Source organism: Rhamphochromis longiceps, linkage group LG8, assembly GCF_057381845.1.
Source record: "Rhamphochromis longiceps isolate RC_006_pf linkage group LG8, R_longiceps_female_GT1.1, whole genome shotgun sequence".
Classification (NCBI taxonomy): domain Eukaryota; kingdom Metazoa; phylum Chordata; class Actinopteri; order Cichliformes; family Cichlidae; genus Rhamphochromis; species Rhamphochromis longiceps.
The window spans coordinates 19,590,120-19,612,292 of record NC_140564.1 but is presented as its reverse complement, the minus strand read 5'-3'; the positions used below and the strand labels follow the sequence as shown (position 1 = coordinate 19,612,292).

Genomic DNA, 22,173 nt, shown 5'->3' with positions numbered 1-22,173 from the left:
GGGTTTTGGCTAATAGCTCTTTGGGAATGAGCCGGCTGGTACAAAAATGCAATTTTATGCCTGTTAAACTTTTATCTTTGGTAATATTTTATGCCGTTAAAATATGACGTTTTTAGGCCACTAATAACTACAGACACAATTAAAAACGGATTTTTTGCTAAGTTGTCTGTTATGTGTGGTTCACCCCTTGAATTATGCACATTTTTACGCTTTATAGGTCAGTGTTAAGTGGCTTAACAAACAAAGGAAAACATTTCCTGTGAAAATGTCCAAATACAAAGACTGGACTGGAGTGAAAAAGCAGCGAATGTCCAAATAGAAACCTCCAGAAAGCCTGGAGAACTCTTACTCAAGACCATTTAAAAAATGACAAAAAGTCTGACTGCTTGGAAGCAAAACATAAAGAAACGAGAGGTGGTTCAAGACTTTTTTGCAGTACTGTTAACATAATGCATATTCTCTCGTGGCATTTGAATCTCACTTGTGCCAGCACCTGTGGTTTCTCAAACGCTTCTGAGTGAACCGCCGCTTCAGAAAACAATGTTGATGTGCAGATTGCTTTAGGTTATGTGGTCACTGTTGTTTTTAGCAGAAAAACCCTGCTGACACATGCTGTGCAAAAACTCAAGTGGGTGCAAATGTGATAATTACTTACACAATACACTTGTGGCTGCTGACCAGTCTGCTGAAGAACAGTTTGCTTAAAATGTCACTCACTGAGCCATCGGTAATGGTAATAAATTAGTTTATTGCCTTTGCTTCACAAACCAAGTTTAACTTGCAATACATATGTCCAACCATCAGAAAGCCTTTAATCAGTCTGGAAAGTCGGGTAGCTTTAATGACAATCATGCAATTCAGATTTTTAAAAGGTTTCTCTGACATTTACCGAAATGACGACACATTCTGCAGGTGACCGAAAGAGGTCAACTCGTCGAGTTAACCTCCTTTTCAAACCAACGTTTCACAGGAAACTGTTATAACGGAGTCAGACCTAGAAGACACATCAATATAGCATTTGTAATGCTGGTAGCATTGGAGACAAAGAGGCTCCTGCACACCATCTAACTTGCAAGAACATATTTATTTCCTTTTTGTATAGCCAAAACTCTGTGTTTTAAACACTTTGCTGCTTCATTTCTTATTTAGATTATTTCTTACACGTTTCCATGGGTTACAGGCTGCAAAACCCTAAGATCCACTGAAGCAGTGCAGCATGAGCTAATGAATCACTTACTAATAAGTTACAAATTAATTTTCATTGTGAGTACCATTAGAGTTCCTCTCTCTTTGTGGGTACAGGCTGTCAGCTGATAGAGTAACTGTTTTTTGTGATTTTAACATGACCTATGAAGCGGTTATTTCAACACCTGGCCGGTATAAAGGCAATATGAAAGGTAGAATTTAAGCTAAACAGCATCATCAGCCTCGATCCACCTTGGTGGTTTTTAAACTTCTGAATTACATTTTTTTTTTAAAAATCAAACTATGTTAAATTTCACTTAAATAAAGGTGAATTTCATCAGTGCAAAAGCATCAGCAAAGTAAATTTACCTGAGTTTTATATCATATATTTCACCTGGTTACCCATCTCCACCACTGCTTCACCTAATTTAAGTGGCCACGAATACCACAGCCTGCTCTACAGCAGCACAACACAGCACAGTACTGTACACTGGATGTAAACACTGCTAACATAGCAGTTTAGCCTGCACTGAACTGTGTAGTATTTTCATACCATTTACATAACACAAAATGATTCCAATTCAAGTTTCACAACTTGAAATAACCGTTCAGCTACAGCAAAACATCCTGCACAGATCTAGCTTCTGATAAAAAAACCAAAAACAGAACAAGAACCATTAACGTAACAATACATGTAAAACTTTACATTTCTAGCTTGTCAACTGTCGCTCTCTGAGTTTATAGCTTTTGAAAATAACCTCGTCATCCTCTTATTATTTTTCTCCATCTCTGAGTGATCTTATTACAGATTCACTTTTCTCTCTCTGAAAAATAGCAGCTGTATCTTTAGCTTGCATAGCCAAGCTGCACAGACAGTTTGTGTGTTTATTGCTGAGTTCTTTGAAATTACCTGCCACTTTAAACACAGTTACTCCATTTATGCTACAGTACTCTTCCTAAGTAAGTATCTCCATGGCATCAGCTGGAAGGACGCCAGACTGCAGCACATTCATTACTCATTAACCGAAGATGTGGGAATGAAACTTTAACCCCTGCATGTTTCCATGGCACAGAAGCACAATCACAAGCATTTCATCATCTTCTTCATAACTTCTGCAATTCTTTGTGGCATGCAGGATATCAGCTTTTGAGATCTGCATGATCAGAGCTCTCAAGCCGATCAAAGCTTTTGGGCTTCTGCTTGTCCACTCATGGACAAGTCTCAGTTGTTGTGTCCTTGGGCAAGACACTTCACCTACCGCCTACTGGTGATGGCCAGAGGGGCCGATGGTGCGATATGGCAGCCTCGCTTCTGTCAGTCTCCTCCAGGGCAGCTGTGGCTACAACTGTAGCTGCCTCCACCAGTGTGTGAATGTCAGACTGAATGAATAGAGGAACTGTAAAGCGCTTTGAGGGTCTCGAAAAGCGCTATATAAATGCAATCCATTATCATTATTATTATTATTTCTTTGACTATCCTACAAATGTCCTCCAAGCCCAACTTCTTCCCGTGATCCAAGAGCAATCTGGTGGCAATTTTCCAGCATGATGGAGCAAAGTCCATCAATAACAATCCCCTATGAGCAAGCACTTGGTGAGAGGAAAGACTTCCTTTTAGCAGGAAGAAACCGCCGGCAGAACCAGGTTCAGGGAGGGGTCATCTATTTGAATCTTATAAAATGCTTATTATTGTTCTTCATAATATCATAGAAACATGTAAAAAAATGCAAATAATCGAATTTTTTCAAATGAAGCAGCAGTGTTTATGAAACATTTGGGCACAACCCAACTTTTAGAAGTCACATTCCCTCGGAGCTTCACAAGACATACATATAAACACATTTTTAGCATACATAAGTTCGATTAGATTTCACAGGCCATACAAATGTATCGCTGAAGATTTACAGACTCTAGTTTCTTTACAAGCTGTTTCAAATGTAGCTCCAATAAAATCTTAACATCTCTCGATCTAAATGAAAAGCTCACATTTATATATAAACCTGCATGCTTTTGTGCCTTTCTTTTTACATTTCTAGCTTTATTCATTACACAGGGTGTATCAAAAGGAATAATCTGTTGTCAAAGTGCTTTAACTGTTCAGTCGTTCACCTGTAATGACTGAAACACTGTTTCTTTAAAAATACAGCCTTTCCAAATTGGATGACTCTTTTGATACACCCTGTGTAAACCACACTGATGCCCGGTGTTTATTTATATGTCCTGTGTAGCACCTTGAGAATGTAATTAGCTGAAAGGTGACAGAAGCTTCCTGTTTAAGATCCTTCTCTTGAGCACTGACATATATATTCTTGCAAGTTACAACAATGCATGGAAGCCCATCTGCTGCCGTCTGTTATTACAATTTCAACACTCGGTTGAGTTGTGTCACCAAAGTAACACTGCACGGATATGATATACCAGATATATCAGATATAGAGAGTATGCATTTTTTTAAGACTTCCCCTATTTGGTTAAGAGGGTAAAAAACAGACGCCTGGCTTCTCCATGCTTAGCGTGACAAACAAAGGAGCCTTCCAACAGCTCCAGTTAGCAACAATTTAAATACACTGCAACTGTTTCTAAAACTAGGATCACAGGTCAAAAATCAACCTTTAAAAATCTCTAAAAAAGAAACAAAAAACTCTGCTGATTTTATTGATGTGCACTCGACTCAGTGCTGTAATCACTACCGCTGCTCCTGACACGCTTGCTGCAACTGCAGCGTCTCTCCGATGTGGATCCTCTGGTGTCTTTTGAGGTTCTCCCCTCGACTGAAGCTCTTTCCACACTGGCTGCAGTAGTACGGCTTCTCACCCGTGTGGACCCTTTTGTGTTTTTTCAGGTCTCCCGCCTGACTGAAGCGCCTTCCACACTGGACGCAGCCGTACGGCTTCTCTCCTGTGTGGCAGCGCTGGTGGATTCTCAGGTTCCCCACCCTGCTGAACGTCTTTCCACAGACCACGCACAAGTGGAAGCCGTCTCTCCTGAGGTGCTCCATCCTGATCTGTCTGCCGTCCAAACCGGCCCTGGTGTTCTTTGCTAATCCATGCCTCCTGTGTGCCATGTGATTTGAACGAACAAAAACGAGTCCATAAGGCTCGGCGCTAGCTTGCGGCCTGAGGGTCTCGGTAGAGGTGTGACGAGAGGAGTTGCAGCTTAAATCCATGCAGCCGGTGTACTGAGATTGAAGACATGGTTGTTGTGATGACATGCAGTCTGTGGGCTCTGATTCACTTTTGATAGCAGTCATGTTTAACCCAAACAGTGCGCTGGAGTAAGGGTCTGCGCCGGCGTCCCTGGTTTCAGATGGCATACGCTGCCCCTCTAAGTTGTGCGTTGCATCTGCCAGCTGTACTTTGTGGTGGTCTGTGGACATTTGCGCCAACTTGGACTCAGCTTGTGTCTGAATACCGCTGTGGCTCTCTTTTTCTTTAGTCTCCTGCTTCAAGACATAGTTGAGCTGGTTGCTGTTTTGCTCTGCGAGAGCAATAACATCCGAGTCATGCTTCTGAATGATGCGCCGATCCTGCTTTGCTGTTGTGTCGCACTCCTCTGCTGATGGCCCACTTGTAGTCAGGACAGCTGTGAAATTTGCAATCATGAATAAGAGACCTTAAGCAGAACAAAAATGTTACATTATCTGTAATAAATAAATTCCTCACAAAAATTATATGTGTTCTCATGGGTGCTTTCTTTTGGTATCTTGTCCTGGAGCTCCTGCAGTCTCCTCTTCAGACTCTCGTTCTCTCTCTGTGTCCTGGCTGTTTTCTCCTGGTACTCTGACACCGTCTCCTTCACCACCTCCAGAACCTCCTGCACGGCTTCGGTCAGGAGTCTGGCCACCCGGGCGTTCAAACGCTCAAGTTTAGACATCCTGAAATGAAACACCACTTATGAGAACACATCTGTTTTTATATATTCATTAAGGAGAAATGTATGATAAGCAATACCGTTGATGCTACCGCTAGGTGATTACACTCATCAACCACCTAGTTAGGTACACCTGCTTAACTGCTCATTGTGGGGAATATTTTTTTGACCTCCTTAATACCAACCAAGCATAATTTAAACACCACAGCCTACCCGGTAATAAAATCTATGCTATGAAGAATTAAGGCAGTTTTGAAGGCAAAAGGGGGTCCAACCCGGTGCAAACAAGGTGTACCTAATAAAGTGTCCAGTGATTGTATATGACAGCACTGATGGGTGCAGTTACCTGTTACTTCAAACAACGAATTAGAGCCACCTGTTCTTTCAGAAACCAGTGATTACCTGTCCTGTTATTAAACCGTCATGCAACGCAATCAAATGATTTCCTACTACACTTCCATTCAGCTACATTCACCTTATTTTGGTCCGAGATTTAAAACATTGTAAACAGGTAAAATGATGGTTACTCATCTTCTAGAACCTGAAATACGTGGCAGTGTTATCTTGTAACTGTTACTAATATCAGTTTTAGATACGAGAATATTTTTAAATCTCCAGGAGTACCTGTAAGCTAGTCCCGAAGTTAGCTTCGTATGTCAATGTTTTCCGTTTAAACATCCCAGAGGTCCAAACACTTGGTCATAAGGCTATCGTGTTAGCAAAAATATACATAAATAAATCAATTTTAATGACAAGTAATTTATCCTATCAAACTTGTAAAGATAATTTATTAAAAAAAAAAAAACTGACAACATGTAACAAAGCAGATCCACGAACAGCAAAAACAATCTTTAACATCCGGAAGCAGAACTCTGATCACGTGTGCAGAGGGGTTGTTTTCAAAATAAAAGTCCGAGTGAAACGCTTCTGTCTTCTTCTTATCATACAATAAATTGTGATATTGTGAATTATTTTGTTATATTAGGCCATCCTGAACCCTTAATTGTTTTGTGACATGACAGAGCCAATAAATAAAATATCACATATCTATATCTGAAGTCACAACAAAAGCATGAATACTGTCTCTGCACCTCAAGAATTATTACAAGAAGCCAAAATTAGGACCCTAATTGTAATCTACTCCTAACAGTGGCACATTATAAAGAGATCAAATTATTTTTTGAAGAGAACTGAGTTCATCCTATTGCTGAGGTCCTCCAAAACAGTCTCAGTTTCCCATCTGGGTCTTTGGTAACATTAATAACCCATACCTGCTAAAGAAATATGTTACAACATCACAGAGTAATCAAATTAAATAAGTGACCCTGAACTGAATAAGTAGAAGAGATCCCAATTGGTGGATATATTTTAGAAATGAGCTGTGGCTTCCAGTAGGTGCCTTTAAGTCTGATGATTCAGAACAATACAATTTTGGTTTTGAGACTGATTCAAAAGAAATTGTGCACCCGTCTCAAATATTGCAATGGACCACACAGAAGGACCAAAAGAATTTGATCAGCTAATTATTTTATTTGGAGATCACAATACAGAAACACACTACAGACTCCATGCTTCAAAATCTAGTAATGGAACAAACAAAATCTGACCAACAACAGCAGCTCAGGAAAACACAAGTGCTCCCTAAGAGGCAGTCTATTCTGTGAAGAAGGCACATTAACCTCTTTATATGTTTTTAGCTGACCTCGAAAAACCCACCAGCCTTCACAGATGAGTCTGCTGGTGCTTCTTTAAGTTACTTGAGTGACTGAAGCTTTTCCCGCACTGGCTGCAGGCAAACGGCTTCTCTCCTGTGTGGTAGCGCAGGTGTACTGTGAGGTACCCCGACTGGCTGAAGCGCTTGCCGCACACCGAGCAACAGTACGGCCTCTCCCCTGTGTGCACCCGGTTGTGTTTCTTATAGTCACCTGCATGCCTGAAGGTGCGACCGCAGAGAGAGCAGCTGTAGTGTTTTCGGACGTTTCTCTGCAGTTTCTCTGCTGAGGACGAGCAGCCCACTTCTGTGTTGGTTTGGTTTTCTTCTCCGGCATCGTTTGCACTGATGTGTCTCGCTGGCTCCTGTACGTCACGTTCTGAATCAATGTAGAAAACTGCAGACTCACCTCCGAGTCCTGCAGTGCTCGTTGATGGATCGCAATAAAAATAATTCACAATACGCAAGCCATCGTTATCTGATGCAGGCTCTACTTTCGTTTTCTGGTCATTTTCAGAATGCAGAGGTGCAATGAAGGGTCTTTCGTGGTTTAATAGTGAGGCTGACTGTCCATCATGTGTCTTTGTTTTCAGATTTCCCAGGCTTTCTGTTGCACGGTCAGGGGAAAAGCAGGAAGCACCTAATGACTCAGTGTCTTTATCAACAGGGATGACCACCTCTTCTTTCTCTTTCATGTCTGCTGGGATGGATGCAAACATTTCTGGCACAAATCCTGCAGGAAGACACACATTAAACTACTTTAAAAAAGTTTAAATCCAGCTGTTTCACCACTTGTACTCACAGCTGGATCCTTTGTTTTCTTACCATTGCTCTCCAGGTTAATTCTGTCTTGCAGCTCCTGCAGTCTCCTCTTCAGACTCTGATTCTCTCTCTGGGTTCTGGCAGTTTTCTCCTGATACTCGCACACAGTTTCTTTCACCACATCCAGAACCTCCTGTACTACTTTAGACAGGAGCTTTTCCACTCGAACATTAAGGCGCTCAATTTTGGCCATCTTTAAGGACTAAGAAGACAAAAAATTAAGGAGCATATTTAACAGACTTTTGCAGGATGCAACATGTGTTCTGCACATTTCCACTTAGATAAATGAAAGAAATAATGGCGATTGGATATTTATGCAACAAAGAACAACAACAACAAAAAAAAATAGCAGAATGTATTATTTAAGAGGAAAGCAGAAAAAACGGGAGTGCATTTTTACTACCAGTTATTAACAAGCCGAATGCTCACATACCTTGAGTTTAATGCGATCCCATGAAGCATGCGCAGTCTCAACAGCCGCTCAAACTGCAATCGTGAATTGTTTAAAATATTAACACTCATGCAGGTAATCGTTTCCCTTTAAAATGATTCCTGCAGGTAGATTAAAAATGGCAGCCAGTGCGTCCGCCGAACATCTTTGTGTGAAGCTTTTCCTGCTGTAAACCGGGTCAGGTGTTAAAACGGTTTAATAAACAGCGCGATAGCAATAAAGCGGCAGCGTCCTCTTCATGGGTTTGAAGCGTTCCTGAGGCCCGTTGCTGCCACCTACTGGTAAGGGCTCAAAACATAACACCACAAAGCTGTACTGCGTTTACTAAAATTCAAATATACTGTACCTCAAACATGCACTATGAAAAATGTGTTTCTGTTGACTGTCCTATGGGCTCAAATTGTGGTCATAAATATTTTGTACTTGTAAATCAGAATGCGTATATATATTTGTGCATCTGCAGATAAGAATTTGTGTGTGCGTAAGAAAAAGATTTGTGTGTGTAAAAATATTTACACAAGTTACAAGTTGTTTTTGTTAAGGTCTGGTTACAGATACAAAGCAAAAAATATATATATAAAAAATACGTGTGAAACTGCACTCAAGTTTCAACTTACAAGTACGAGTTTTGACCCGAGTTTTCTTCCTTTCAGCTGATTGGTCAATGTCTTGTCAATCACAAATTTAACTATCCAATCAGAGAACAGATGACTACTCTCAAAGGATAGCCTGTTATATCAAACTGTAATGTGCACAAGTCTAGAGAACAAAGAAACACCAGTCATGTCGTATTTTGAGGTGCTTTATAGTCACAACATGCTCCACAAGTTCAAACTCTGCTAGCTTTGTTTTGTATCTCACGAGGTAAACAACGCAGAGTCACAGTCACAAGTCGTTTCAGCAACTGATTACACTGGCACAAATCAAAAAAAGAAAAGAAAAGTGTTCTAAGGTCTGAGTACACATCCAACCCTTTTCCCCTAAATTCATTTTTTGTTTCAAATGCACATTAAAAGAAGCTGTTACAAAATGGCAAAAAAAATATTTACAAGCTAGTAAACTTATTACATTAATACATTAGGTCTTTGTCACATTACATTTTTCGCACAAAAACTCATGAATGAGATAAAGGCAGTGTTGTGTTCATCGTTCCCCCTCCAGAGCAGTTTCTTCGAACAAGCTGAGCAGGTTCTTTGGTTCCAAGCTGGGTCGAGGAGGTACGACCTCCTCCACTTGGACCCAGTTGCGCCCACGCCGCTGTGAGGACTTGGTGGATGGAGAGTGTAAGCTCTGGAAGGGGTCTGCGTCCAGCTCGGCATGTATGGGACTCACTTTAGGTGTCAGTGTGCGGCAGGAGCCATTAGTGTGGATGCTGGAAGGGGTCTGAGCAAGTTTACATGAGAACCAGCCACTAAGATTTGAGTGAGTGGGTGTGTGGGCAGGACTCTGGTGATAGCGCATTGGCGAGCCCGGGAGAGGCGTGGATGTGCTCTCTACAGACAATCTGGATTTTACCCTGTGACATGAAAACAAAGGAAGATAAAAAAGGAGAGTTAAACAGAACAAATATACTCACTTAAAAATTTTCTTCCATCCTATTGATGCGATAATTCTCTACCTTTGTGAGAAGGTGGGGGACAGTTCTGGGTCTGTGGGATGAAAAAACACTGCATCCTCTTCTGGGGTCCCGGAGTCAGTATGCATGGCACTGAGAGGCAGGGTTAAATCCCTGTCCCAACTGTCTTTAGGAGGAGTGCAGGGAGCTGGATTGTTCCAATGAGGGAGGAAGGGCAAGCGAAAGAAGGAGAGGAATCTACACCCAAAGGAGACTACGATCTATGAAGAAAAGAAAATATAGAAAAATGTATTTGTCAAGGTTGAGGAAAGTAAACTTTAAAGGCTGAAGTTTGGAATTGGCCAGGCTAAATTAACTTCAGGACTGATTCACTGGATTAGAGATTTTCTAACTGATCATCTGAAAAGCTTTGTATTAATCATGTTTTATTTGGTGAAACCATTGTTAGTACGGGGGATCCTCAAGGGTGTGTTCGATCACTATTGTTATTTTCTGTTTAAATGACATGCAGGGAATGTGAAAATGTTAAAATATGCTGATGATTGTCTTTTGTTTTTATAGGAACTCTAACTATTTTGTTCAGGTTCATAGGTTGAAAGAGAGGTTTAAATCTTGTTATTTGTTGATTAATGTCCACAACACGTGTTTCACTTGAATAACACAGACCCGATGGACAGGTTTTCCACTTTATATATATTGATGGCAAGATCAACTTTATGATTAATGCTTTATCCATTTACAAGGAAGCTAATCAGAGATTCATTGTTATCAGGACGTCAAGAGGTTTCGGAGTTAGGCACAACGTTTTGGAAAGAGTTTGTCAGCTTGATTTTACGTTCAGTATCTCAGCCTGGTTTGGTAGCCTGACTGTGGCAAACAGGAACACAATAGCAAAATAAACAGGATTGTCAGAATTTCTGGAAAAATGATTGGTTGACAACAAACTTTATTGGCTAAGCTGTGTCATCAGACCATCTTCAGGAAAGCTCGGTCTATTGTTGCTGACCGTGAACACCCCCATTATTCTGACTTTGAATTAATGTTCTCAGGACAACTTTATAGGATCCCTCTAGCTAAAGGGGTATAAGGGATCATTTGTACCAAATGCAATCAGCATGCTAAATAATAAGATGCTGTGGTGTATTTCTATAGTTGTATTGAATTTATAGATATGCATATCTATGAATGTGGGCCGATATCTCCCAGGATTCATGAACTGATTGGTTGATTTGTGGCTTGGTGAACCGAAAACAGCTGCCCATTATGTGGACAATAAAGTTATTCTATTTTTAATGCTGTGGCATCCTTACAAGGACATTTTACTAAACTGTTAATCAAAATAATCAATCCTAAAAGATTAATATTTAAAGGATTTAGTGATTCTGTTACCTGACACAGGGAGGCCAGTGTCAGCATCGTCTCAGCAGCCATAAGATACATGCGTCTCCTCCACCTGCGTTTCCTAACAGAGGGGAGGGCAAGAAGCTCAGAGACTGTGGGTCTCTCAGACGGCTCTGGGGCCAGCATCATCTGTAGGACTGTCTGAAGCTCCTCTGACAGGCCTGCAATCACACATGGAAGTTTAAAAGAAAAATCATTATATCAGATGAGGAAATTGATGAGGCCTCCTAGAGCAGATCTCACCGTTGGTAAACTCTGTGGGGAGACAGCCTCGCCTGAGCTGCTGCCACCCCTCGCCACCATTTGGAACCTCGATATTACAAGCAAGCTCCAGTATGGAAACCCCCAAACTAAATAAAAAAGGATGCGATAATATTTAGACACTTATTTCAAATCAGATCAGTCACATCTGTACATAATGAATCACATATGTACCTGAAAACATCTGCAGCAGGTCCATACTCCCCATGCAGCAGCTCGGGGGCCATGTATCTGGGATCACCCTCCTGAACATCGTCCTTTGATTTCTCCCCTGCAGCTCCCATCTGTTTGAGCTCAAGCAGCAGCCCGAAATCGCCCAGCTTCAGACGACCAGAGGCGGTGATGAGGACGTTGGCGGGCTTGAGGTCCAGATGCACGAAGCCATGAGAGTGTAAGTGCTGCAGTGCTGAGAGGAGATCGCACAGGTAGGCCCAAGCAGCAGGCTCGTCTGTTTACAAGCAAAAAACACAAGTCAGCATGAACGAGGATGTAGAAGTTTTATACAAAATCACAGCTGATACAAACTGTTTTTGGGCAGACCTGGGCCAGGAGGCTGGTTCTCAGCGTGATGCAGCAAGCTGGTGCTGCACAGCTCTGTCTGGATGTAGAGTCGGCCGCACTCCTCCCAGGCAGCCACGAAGTTCAAAATATGAGGGTGAGGACACAGGTGCTCGTGATTCCTGGCTTCCCTGACGCTCCGATTCCTCTCACTGTTACCCCTGAAGCGCTGAGCAGAGCGTTTGACTGCGTACTGACGACCATCTCTGTTGCTTTGCACCTGGAGAGAGAAAAGAAAATATCCAGAAATTATAACTTTTGGAAAAATAAACAAACAAATACTTAAAATCCTGAATTTTCCAGTTTCCTTGATGTGAAGAAACAGCAACACCAAATATATTATGTTATTATATAGCCCTCTTTATTTAAATCTGTGTTTTGCTCACCTTGTAAACTTCTCCAAATGATCCCCTCCCCAGCAGGCCCAAGTTAGTAAAGCACTGATTGAAGTAGGACTGCTGTTTGCTGGGATCATACGCAGAATTTGGAGATTTACTGAGGGAATTAGACAGGGGTGTCCAGGGGGATTGATGCTGAGGAAACATTCTGCTCAGCGGGGGGCATCCTTTAGACGGTGGCAGCGGAGGCAAAGAATTTGAGAGACGAGCAGGGGAATAGTAGGATGAGTTTGACGTAGACGACGAGGAAAAAGGCAGCCGGCGCTTTTTGAGAGAGAAGGACTGCTCCGCGTGGGAGAAGTGGGTTGGAAGAGGGAGAGCCACCCTCGGCACTGTAGTTTCCACCGCCACAGACATTGTGTCGACCTTTTCTGTTCTTTACTATAAAGACAGGAAGCTGTAACAGTCAAAAGTAAAAATTGTAAACATAAGCAATACATACAGCTACATATATGTAGATGTGGTGAGAATTTTACATACACTCTCTTTTCATAGTTGAATGATTTAACAGCATACATCTTAAGTGGCTGTAAAAAAGAAGAATTGGGTAAACGAGTTTGGATTTATTTTAGATTTTCTCTAATACACACAAGGTCAAGAGTATATTCCGCCACTTATATTTGGTTAAATGTCCCTGAGCAAGTTGCACCTCGATTAGACCCCTTTGGTACCCATCAACAAGCATCTGGCATAATTGTGGTTGGATATCTGACCACTCGTCTTGACAGAATTCATTTAAATTAGTTGGTTTCCTGGCACAGACTCTGCTTTTAAGCCTAATCAGTACATTTTCTACAGGGTTGATGTCAGAGCTTTGGGAAGGCCATTCCAGGTTAGCCTGCTTTATCCATTCCTAAACCAGTTTTGATATGTAATTGGGATCATTGACAACACAAGTGAACACACAGGATTACAGAAAATCCCAAATAAATTCAAACTTGTGCACCCAGTTTTTTGTTTTTGGTAATTAAAGATGTTTGCTGCACAATCCTTCCACCCTGGAAAAACAACAGTTCAAATAAATCATTAAAAGCTCCAATTCAACATGGTATTCATTCCCACATTGGGTATTTATAAATTTCCTCACCAGAACTGGAAGTTGATTTTTTTTCACAACTAGTGCTCAGTTTTAATGGTTTCTGTTAGGAATAGGTTTATGCTACAAACCTAACAGTTTCTTTTCATCTAGTTCTCCACAGAGCAAAGGCAAAAAGGTATTATTTATGAAGACTAAAAAAAACAAACAAACAAAAAAATGGGTCTTTCTAGACTGATCCCCACCCATTTAGCACTACTCCTGGTACATCTGGTTTGACAGGTTGTAGAGCTTTTGTCTGATATCGGTATCGGCACAGTCCTCTCGATCCATTGATACTAAACCCATTTGTAGGAAGACAGGTATTCCTTTTCCCAGCCCAGCCCCTGGCGTCAGGGGGAAAGTAAAGACCCGCTGATAAAACACAACTGATTAATTTTTCCAACATAACTTTTCGCTTTGTTAACGTAACATTACTCGAAGCACAAATACTGTCCATTAGTTTATAGCAATGACAACTGTCACCGCAGCTAAACACCTGTGGCTAACGTTAACCCCGGGCGGAACAAAACAAACATGACAACACAGCCTGATTAGCTGGCTAGCCCGCGAGAAGATAACTTACTCTAACTGACATTTTATATTTAACTATTTAATTAAAGCGGAATTAAAAAACGTTACCTCGCAGACCATAGTCCACTTTTGACGACAGGTTTCAAAACAGCGGTCTTCTATCCAAACCCTGCGCGTACACCCTTCAAGCGTTAACCTACCTCGCGCCAAATTCTGAAACTCTCACGTAGCGCTGCGTAGCTGGTCTCCGTGAATACGGAATGTACGAGTTGCGCATGTACATTGCGCAATATCCGAGAGCAGTGCAGTCTGGGCTTTTGCTGCAAAACACAGAGCTGGCGTAACTGGCTAGCTAGCTGACCACTTGAAATGGTAACTTTAATATTATTGCCGATTAGTTCGGGAGAGTCGTACGTAGATTTCGACACTCTGTTAATGTTCGGCGATGTGTTCAAACGTATTAACGTGATAATAACAGCGGATACTGTTGGCTATAGAAATGTTAATTTCACTTTTGCTTTGCTAGCTTAGCCTTTCCATCCATAACCGAGGGGGTGTAGCTAGCGAGGGAACTTAGCTCAGCTAACCTTGGAAATGCTGTAACGCTAGCTAGCTAATTAATCCAGGCAATATCATGTGGTTAGCTGAGTGTGTACTGTATTTGTCAGACCTATTCCGTGTGTTATCTAGGGCTGTTTTCCACCGAACTATCAAAACAGTTGACGTGTCGGCTAATATCGCGCTAGCCCAGAGCTACGTCTGCTTCACACTGTTCACTGTTATTTGCTAGCGTATGAATAAATGAAGTGACACTTATCAGAATATCTATTACAGAATCCGCTATCAAATTTTCATGTAATATAACCTTTTAAAAATCTTCGCGTTTACTGTACAGTCAGGTTAGGTGTTTAAGCAGTTTCGGATAGGCATGCAATATTAACGAGTTTCGTGGCCTAATGAGATGTTTTGTCTAGTAAAACGGGGTTATTGTTGGTCATAATATATATTTACTCAAGAACTATATTTTTGTGGATAGACGTTCTTAATGTGGAGTAACGTTTCATAGAACCCAATCCTCAACTTCTTGGTAAATGAGCAACTGTAGCTGGTTTTTACATTGTGTGCCCCCCTTTTTTCCTTTCAGGACGTGTTCTTAATGATCCGGCGTCACAAGACCACAATCTTCACAGATGCCAAGGAGTCCACCACTGTCTATGAGCTGAAGCGTATTGTCGAGGGAATACTTAAAAGACCACCCGAGGACCAGCGACTCTACAAAGTGAGCTTACAGCATCAGAAAGACTAAATGTGCACTTTAATTTTGCCAGAATGTAGCCAGTGTTAATGTTAACATTCACAGTAGTTGAATATTACCCCAACAAACTTCAACCTCATGGTAAATATTGGTAATTATTGACCTATTTCAAAATTACCATTGAATAGGAAATTATCAGAAAAATTTGCAGTTGTGGAAAATCTATTTAGATTCTTTTACCTATGACAGATTTCTGATCCCGTTCAGGCAGGTTTTTAAAAGCTGGCATCTGATGTGGGACATTGTTCTGTGCTCATATTGCTTGATCTCAAATAGCTTTTCTAACCTGTGGAGTTTCACAAGGCTCAAACCTGGGCCTATTACATCCTTCCTTTAGCTGGGATCGTTCAAATCTTTCGGGGGCATTACTTGTCATGTCCATGCTGAAATGTCTTTTAAGCCTCACCAGCTGGATAGACTGTCCACCCTAGCTAATTGTTTATAATGATTTAATGTTTGGCTTTCCAGCAGTTACCTTGTTTTAATCTTCAGTGAGACTGAGACCAGGATTATAACTCCTCCTAAAATATATTCAAGAACCTGTCAAGCGATTGCCTCCTTTTGTTCATCTTTGAAGTCTAGTGTTTGTAATCGCTCTGTAATATTTTATGTCATTTTCTGGTTTCTTTCATTAAAGGAAGATTTCCAAATTGTAAGCTATGGTCTTCCATGCTGGACTGGAGAAAATTGTTCATATATTTGTGTCTTCGTGCTTATATTACTGGAACACCCTATTTACCCGCTTAGATTAATCATCTCTTTCATACCTCCAAATGATACAAAATGTTGCATCCAGACCCTAATACAGACGTGCTCACATTCTCTTTGTTTTATGCTCTTTACGTCGGCTCACAGTTGATTTTAGAATTCGTTTTAAAATTCTCATATTTACATACAGAGCACTAAATCAAGCTCAGACTACTAATCTCAGTTTCTCATTAAACACACTGCTTCGCACTTGCTCAAAATACATTAGTTGTTCCTCATATAAGATTGTAGACTGGGGTATAGAGCCTTTCAGTCTGTGGCAGCCAATACTATGGATCAGTCTGCCACTCCAGCTATATTTAGCTCGCTCTTTAGACTTCATGGAAAAGTCGTTGAAACCTTTTTGGTTTAAGTATTTAGATTGTGTTGTAATATTTTTGGTTTTGTATTGCTATTGAACTATGTTTTAAGTATCTAATATATTTTATTGTGATTATTCCCAGTTTTCACTTGTTTTCCTGTGCAGTAATTTGTAACTCTGTAAATAAACATTGCTTACTTAAATATTTTCTATCAGAAACACGCTCTGCATATTAGTTGGACTATCTTCTTAAATTCTGAGGTCATGATATTTTTGTATTACAGGATGATCAGCTGCTAGAGGATAGCAAAACTCTGGGTGACTCTGGATTCACCAACCAGACTGCCAGACCTCAAGCCCCAGCTACAGTCGGTCTGGCCTTTCGTATTAATGGTATGTTGTGGTTATGCTGTTTGTTTGGTTTTAAAGATCAGGGGTACACTACACAGCAAAAATGAGTACATTCCTATGAACCATTGCTTAAATATCTTAGTATAAAAATTGTTCTCAGAGTTGAACTGTCATGTATTTACTCTTTATTTAAAATCAGAACAGTTTAGAGTTACAGTGTTAAAGTAGCGGTGTAGTGGTTAAGACATGTGAATGACCTTCTGAGGAGACACAAATCCTGCCTCAGGGGGTTGCAAGCTTGTGTACTGCCAGTGCGAGCCCAGATAAATGGGAGGGTAACGTCAGGGAGGGTATTTGGTGTAAAATCTGTTCTAAATCAAACATGTGGCTCCCTCTATTAAGGCGGCTTCTTGGGAAATAAGGGAGCAGCTAAAAATACCTCAGTTTACTTTATTAAAATACGGGCTTCACTATAGGAACTCACCTATAGGAAACACACGTTTTATTACTGAGATAATTTGAGATGTCCACCTTTACATTTGGTGGATGATACCATTGTTCCTTGTTTTTATATAGAGATGTTCTTCCTTTCTTTAGAGACAGTTTCTTTAACATGGAGAGCCTGTGTTGTTCTCTTTTTGTCTTAAAAATACCCCAGTAGTGTTTTCTTGGATTTGAGTCAGGCAACATACTTGGCCAGCTTATAGTTTCACTGTTTTCTCCTTAAGGAACTAATGTGTCATGTTGGCAGTCTGCTTTGTTCATGTCAGACGCGCTGGTGTTTTTATGTGAACCTAACTGATTTATTTCCATTTGAGCAAAGAAAGGACTCAAAGTATTCGCAAGCAAGCTATCTTTTTATTTCTTTAGGAAGGGTGAATCTGAAGTTTTTGTTCTGAAGCTCAAGTAAGGGTTTTTATTTATTCCCCAGGTTGTGATGCTTGGAAATTGACATTGTGCAATCTCCTTCAAACTGTCACAGAAACTCTGCTTTCCTCTGATAAGTCCTGTGCCAAATTAAAGGCATTTTTCCTTTTCTTTTGCACAGTTACATTATATAAGTAGTGCACTGGCCGTAGCATCATTCTGGGAAGACAGACACTCAAGCACTGTTGCTTGTTCTGTTGGCTAAATTACTTCCTCAACATGTCTTCAAGTTCTCCAGAGCCCTGATAATGAACTGATCATTTGATTCAGGTGTGTTGACCCAGGGTGATACCTAAAACCTGCAGGACACTGGCCCTTGAGGCCCAGAGTTCCCCACCCCTGTTCTAAAGTATTTGAGTTGAAGATTCATAAAAGGTTATATGCTACATGTAATCTTGGAAACAGTGTAATTATTGAGAAGGAATAAAATTTGAGAATCAAGTGATGTTCTCAGTTCTGATGTGTACTAAATTTTCCTCTGTCATAAAGAGTAGTTTTCCGTTTTACCAAGAAGTATGACTCTTTTTTTTTTTTTTTTTATGTTAGTAGCACGACTGGTGGAAAACGTTTGTGCTATTCTCTTTTAATAAACCATCACTGATCTCATTTAGCAACAGTGTTTTTCAGTAGACAACCATGATGAATGACTGACTAATCCATTCTTTTGCACTGTAATCTGTGGTCTTCAGCACAACAACATGTCTACTTTTCTATTTTTTAAAAAAATATATATATTTATTTATTTTTTAGTCTTTTTGCCTCTCATACTGTATTTATTTAGGAAATGAGAGGTGGCTCGAGACTTTTGCACAGTACTGTAAATCGCATCACTGAATGAGTGTATTGTGTGTCACTCAAAAGAAAGCTTCAAGGTAACTTCTCCTTCAAAACTCATTCCTTAAAAATTAAGGTGTGATTTTATTCTGTAACTAACTCAAGAAGACTCATTGTAGATTTTCAGCGTGGATTTACCAGCAGTTATATTTAAGAGCATGCACAAAGGGCCCTCAGCGGCATTAAAATGTGTTGCGTGTAACCCGAGTCCCCGTGCCTTAAAGCTGTGGCTCAAATTATGCACTTCTACCTTTAAGTGCATTGAGCAAAGCTTGTCCTTAGTTACACGAGCATGAATCTGTTTTGAAGGATTTTCCCCTGGATACACTTGCTCTACAGTAATGATTCATTTCAGCAACCTTTTATTATGTGCAGCCACATTAAACTCTGCTGTCACGATGGAGCTCATGCTTCCTTGTCTCTGTGCCCTGCAGATGAGATGTTTGAGCAGCTGCACATCGAGGCCTTTTCCAGCCCCCCGGAACTCCCTGATGTGATGAAGCCTCAGGACTCTGGTAGCACTGCTAATGAACAGGCAGTGCAGTGATGGCAGAGGCAGGAAGCGAGCATCGGCGGGAAGGATGGAAGTGGCAGTGTGCAGATTAACTGCGGTGAAGAAGTAGCGGGGTGGAGGATGTGTAAAATAGTTTCATTTGATTGGATGGGGACGTTTTAGGTAACCAAGCCGATCCATGTTACCTTCATGTTGTCATCTCAACATCCCCCCCACACGTTTTTGTTGTTTTTTTTGTTTGTTTGTTTTTTAACTCTATTGATTTCCACATTGAATTTGCTCCTAAGCACCGAGTGAAGAAGTTGGTTTGGAAAGTGTGATTGTGTGTATGCGTGCGTGTGTGTGTGTGTGTGTGTATGTGTTGAGTTATTCTAATTATTATCATTAATATTTTGGAAAGGGTGGAGGCGTAGTTGTGTGTCACAGTGCTCTAGAATTAACATGCATGGGTAAGAGTCCAGTGTGTGAATCAGCAAATGCATGAACAAACTCAAAACAAAGGCTTTACATTCACAGAAGCAGATAGACCTACCACTGATTCGTTTCTCTGGTCTGATTCCCACTTTTCGTTGTACATTTCTGATTCGATCGTAAACCAGGAAGAATGTCTGTAAGATAGTTGCGTTCATTTTTGTTTTCATCATCATTTTGTTTCTTCGGTTTGTTTCACGCGTTAGTCCCTTGTTGTGTTTCACGCACTGAGACCAAAGGCAGGTACCTCTTGGACAGCAGAGGGATTATTTTTCTTCTTCTTTAGTTGTTTGGTCAAAGGATATTCTGTCTGTGACATACAGTATATACACAGGAGGAGCGTTTCTTGTGTTAAACTTTTCATTTTGTAAATGCACACATCACAAGTCACCAACACTTACGTGGCATCTTCCCCTTATTACACATGCATAGCCTGTAACTGTGATCTTGCTTAATTAAAAGTTTTTCCTGTTTGGTTTTTTACTCTGACTGCTTTTTGATTTGTTTGTTTTTTTATGTTTTTTAAGTTTGTGTCAGTATTTAATGAATAAATCAGTAATTCAGTGTATTGATCTGTGTTGGAGGCACTGGGCAGGGCTGTAGCAGTGATTCTTACAACCATGTAAAGCCTGAACCATGAAATAATTTCCAGAAAATTTTAACTTTTTGACAAAGGGGTGTTTATTGATCCTTGACAAATAAAAAAAAAAAAAAAGAGAACTTAAATATTAAATTGCATATGTGAGTTCTAATTTGCATCATATTTGCTTTTTCATTTGATTTATGTATCGCTCAAAAAATGTGTTTCTGTTTTGGGGGTAAAATCGAAATCACTGATGATGTAGAAGTCACAAAACTCATATACAGGTGTGATAGTGACGTTAACAATGCCTCTGTCCAGCCCATATGTGAGCCGGCATGCACAGTAAGCAGGTATAACAAATTGTCATATTTAAATTGTATTATTTACACTTGTGCTTTTTATTCTGTGATATGTTAAAAACTGTGAAACTGCTATTTTCTTTCTGGGATTTGTAGAACAGGATGGACAGTTTTTCTTTTATAATATAGATTCACTGTAAAATTAAAGCTCAAATCAACAAAAATGCCCCCTTCAAACCTCCAGGAGGTATCCAAAAAGCACCAGGTTTATTTTAAGCTGTTGATATTTGGTCCTAACTTCTACACTAATTAAAATTCTCCAAAAGGCATTGCCAGCAAAAATGTAGTGTAGAGGTCCAGTTAAGTGACTGGAATGAGTCACTTAATGAGTTGTTTTTCACCATATCACTGTCATGTTAAAACAACCTGAAGCTGCAAGAGTGAAAAGCTTACCTGGAACCAGAGGAATGCAGCAGGGATTAGGGCTTTGGACATTTCGTAGCAGAAAACGCCACAAGTAGAAATTATGGCATTAAAGATGATTTTAGTTCTATTTAGGGTCCATGAGAGTGAAACACAGCTGATGCACAGCTGCCAGACCTCCACCTGTAATACGACCATAGGTTACTACGCCCTGCAGTGGCACGTCTAAACATTAACCGTGAAAGAAGTTTCTGCATCACCACCACCATCTGAGTATAGTTAACATTACATCACTAACCTTAACATAATTTACCAGTGTCGTGCTCCTTCAAAAGTCTGACACATTCATTCTTAGCCTTTATTTTTCTAAATAAAGCTTTTGTCATAAAACAATCACAAAAATGGTGTCAGGGAGCACTCTCATACAGAGTCCAGGTTTTGATCTGTGGTGATTTTAGGAAGGGCTGTTGGTTTGGGCCTCTGTACCTTGGTCCCGTTCTGCCACCTTTTCTGTCCTGCTAGGTGAGACCAGTGCTGTCAGGGAGCGCTGGGAATGGATTTGGTCTGCAGCGATATTAAGGTGAGTGATACATGTCAAAGTGGGAGTACAGCAACAAGATTATTTTATCTATTTATTTTATCGTATCTCATTTTAATTTTCTTTACGTATGCTATTAACATGTACAGCACTTTGTGAAACTCTGGTTTTATGTTAAAGTGCTTTAGAAATAAAGTTGGTATGGTATGGTAAGATGATCATAAGCTGTGCAGTTTCAGTGTGAAAACCATATAACCAGTAAGATGGGAGTTTTAGTTAAAAAAACAACAACAACTTAATTATTTCGAAGTTAGTTTCACTGTAAACAGGTTGCTGTCAATTCTACAACTTACGCTTTGTAACGCTTTGACTAACCCTGCATCCAGTTGCCAAAATATAAAATAGAATAGTTAATAAATAAAGTTTTTATTGTTTGAAAACGTTTTAGTAATAGTTTTACTTTCAGAGTAAGACGACAGAGACATCCTAACATCTCCAATAAATAAAAAGCCTCACCAGGCTGGTTGTGCTGACAAACGATACAACGAAAGTCATTTCCTGCACATTCTTATTTTATTTTATTGCTTTGTACACTATCGCTTAAGTTCTTTTATTTCAGGTGACTTTTCCGTTTCTCCTAATTTAAAATTTTAGTGTGTATTAATTCGAATAAGTCTGACTTAAGAATTGAAATAAAATTCAATAAAAAAAAATTGGATATATCCTAATCCTGACACTGAGCGGAGAAAACTTTGAAAACTGGCTTTGGGATACGCGTATAGTTTCTGTTCTTTTTCTATAGCCTTATAAAAAATACCCCACACACCCAAAAGGAAAAGAAAAAAACGCTTTCAAAGTGTGAATCACTAATATCTCACTAATATTGTGTTGGATTTTTAGTCCTATGCACGCACACGGAAATGAAACAAGTACGTAAAGAAACCAAAAATGGGAAGGTCCTGGTATTAAAACCCTGAAAACGAAAACAAAACCGGGAAAATGAGCGT

At 40.2% G+C, this 22,173-nt stretch overlaps 4 protein-coding genes across 6 annotated transcripts; 1 reads left to right on the top strand and 3 right to left on the bottom strand.

Annotated features, from left to right (window-relative positions):
- Positions 1-757: 757 nt before the first annotated feature.
- On the bottom strand, positions 758-5,920 carry LOC146663551 (uncharacterized). The gene is made up of 3 exons (XM_085416365.1): positions 5,680-5,920; positions 4,848-5,059; positions 758-4,767 (listed from the first exon to the last, which is right to left on the bottom strand). The coding sequence occupies exons 2-3, from the start codon at positions 5,056-5,058 to the stop codon at positions 3,872-3,874; spliced, it is 1,107 nt and encodes a 368-aa protein (XP_085272491.1). The 5' UTR covers position 5,059; positions 5,680-5,920; the 3' UTR covers positions 758-3,871.
- A 595-nt stretch (positions 5,921-6,515) lies between these two features.
- Positions 6,516-8,266, bottom strand: LOC146663550 (uncharacterized). Its single transcript, XM_085416366.1, has 3 exons — positions 8,022-8,266; positions 7,592-7,790; positions 6,516-7,499 (listed from the first exon to the last, which is right to left on the bottom strand). Exons 2-3 carry the CDS (start codon positions 7,779-7,781, stop codon positions 6,778-6,780), a joined length of 912 nt encoding a protein of 303 aa, XP_085272492.1. The 5' UTR covers positions 7,782-7,790; positions 8,022-8,266; the 3' UTR covers positions 6,516-6,777.
- Positions 8,267-8,831: 565 nt separating this feature from the next.
- On the bottom strand, positions 8,832-14,090 carry pkmyt1 (protein kinase, membrane associated tyrosine/threonine 1). Of its 3 annotated transcripts, XM_085416362.1 has the most exons (9): positions 13,951-14,083; positions 12,714-12,760; positions 12,222-12,630; positions 11,818-12,055; positions 11,452-11,725; positions 11,260-11,366; positions 11,005-11,177; positions 9,658-9,875; positions 8,832-9,555 (listed from the first exon to the last, which is right to left on the bottom strand). In XM_085416362.1, exons 3-9 carry the CDS (start codon positions 12,588-12,590, stop codon positions 9,183-9,185), a joined length of 1,752 nt encoding a protein of 583 aa, XP_085272488.1. In that variant the 5' UTR covers positions 12,591-12,630; positions 12,714-12,760; positions 13,951-14,083; the 3' UTR covers positions 8,832-9,182. The 3 variants fall into 3 exon arrangements, with proteins under 3 accessions (XP_085272488.1, XP_085272487.1, XP_085272489.1); XM_085416361.1 differs by lacking the exon at positions 12,714-12,760 and having other exon boundaries at positions 13,951-14,090; XM_085416363.1 differs by lacking the exon at positions 12,714-12,760 and having other exon boundaries at positions 12,222-12,614; positions 13,951-14,085.
- On the top strand, positions 14,077-19,812 carry LOC146663548 (elongin-B-like). The gene is made up of 4 exons (XM_085416364.1): positions 14,077-14,214; positions 14,987-15,121; positions 16,511-16,619; positions 18,773-19,812. Exons 1-4 carry the CDS (start codon positions 14,212-14,214, stop codon positions 18,883-18,885), a joined length of 360 nt encoding a protein of 119 aa, XP_085272490.1. The 5' UTR covers positions 14,077-14,211; the 3' UTR covers positions 18,886-19,812.
- The last annotated feature ends 2,361 nt before the right edge of the window (positions 19,813-22,173 follow it).

Coding starts and splice junctions, on each gene's coding strand:
- LOC146663551 (XM_085416365.1), bottom strand. CDS start 5,058: ATGTCTAAACTTGAGCGTTTGAACGCCCGGGTGGCCAGACTCCTGACC. Junction 4,768..4,847: donor TGAGAACACATATAATTTTT/GTGAGGAATTTA, acceptor CAAATTTCACAG/CTGTCCTGACTACAAGTGGG.
- LOC146663548 (XM_085416364.1), top strand. Junction 15,122..16,510: donor AGGACCAGCGACTCTACAAA/GTGAGCTTACAG, acceptor TTTGTATTACAG/GATGATCAGCTGCTAGAGGA. Junction 16,620..18,772: donor TCTGGCCTTTCGTATTAATG/GTATGTTGTGGT, acceptor TGTGCCCTGCAG/ATGAGATGTTTGAGCAGCTG.
- LOC146663550 (XM_085416366.1), bottom strand. CDS start 7,781: ATGGCCAAAATTGAGCGCCTTAATGTTCGAGTGGAAAAGCTCCTGTCT. Junction 7,500..7,591: donor AATTAACCTGGAGAGCAATG/GTAAGAAAACAA, acceptor GTCTTCCTGCAG/GATTTGTGCCAGAAATGTTT.
- pkmyt1 (XM_085416361.1), bottom strand. CDS start 12,590: ATGTCTGTGGCGGTGGAAACTACAGTGCCGAGGGTGGCTCTCCCTCTT. Junction 11,726..11,817: donor GAACCAGCCTCCTGGCCCAG/GTCTGCCCAAAA, acceptor GCTTGTAAACAG/ACGAGCCTGCTGCTTGGGCC. Junction 11,367..11,451: donor CCTGCTGCAGATGTTTTCAG/GTACATATGTGA, acceptor TTTTTTATTTAG/TTTGGGGGTTTCCATACTGG.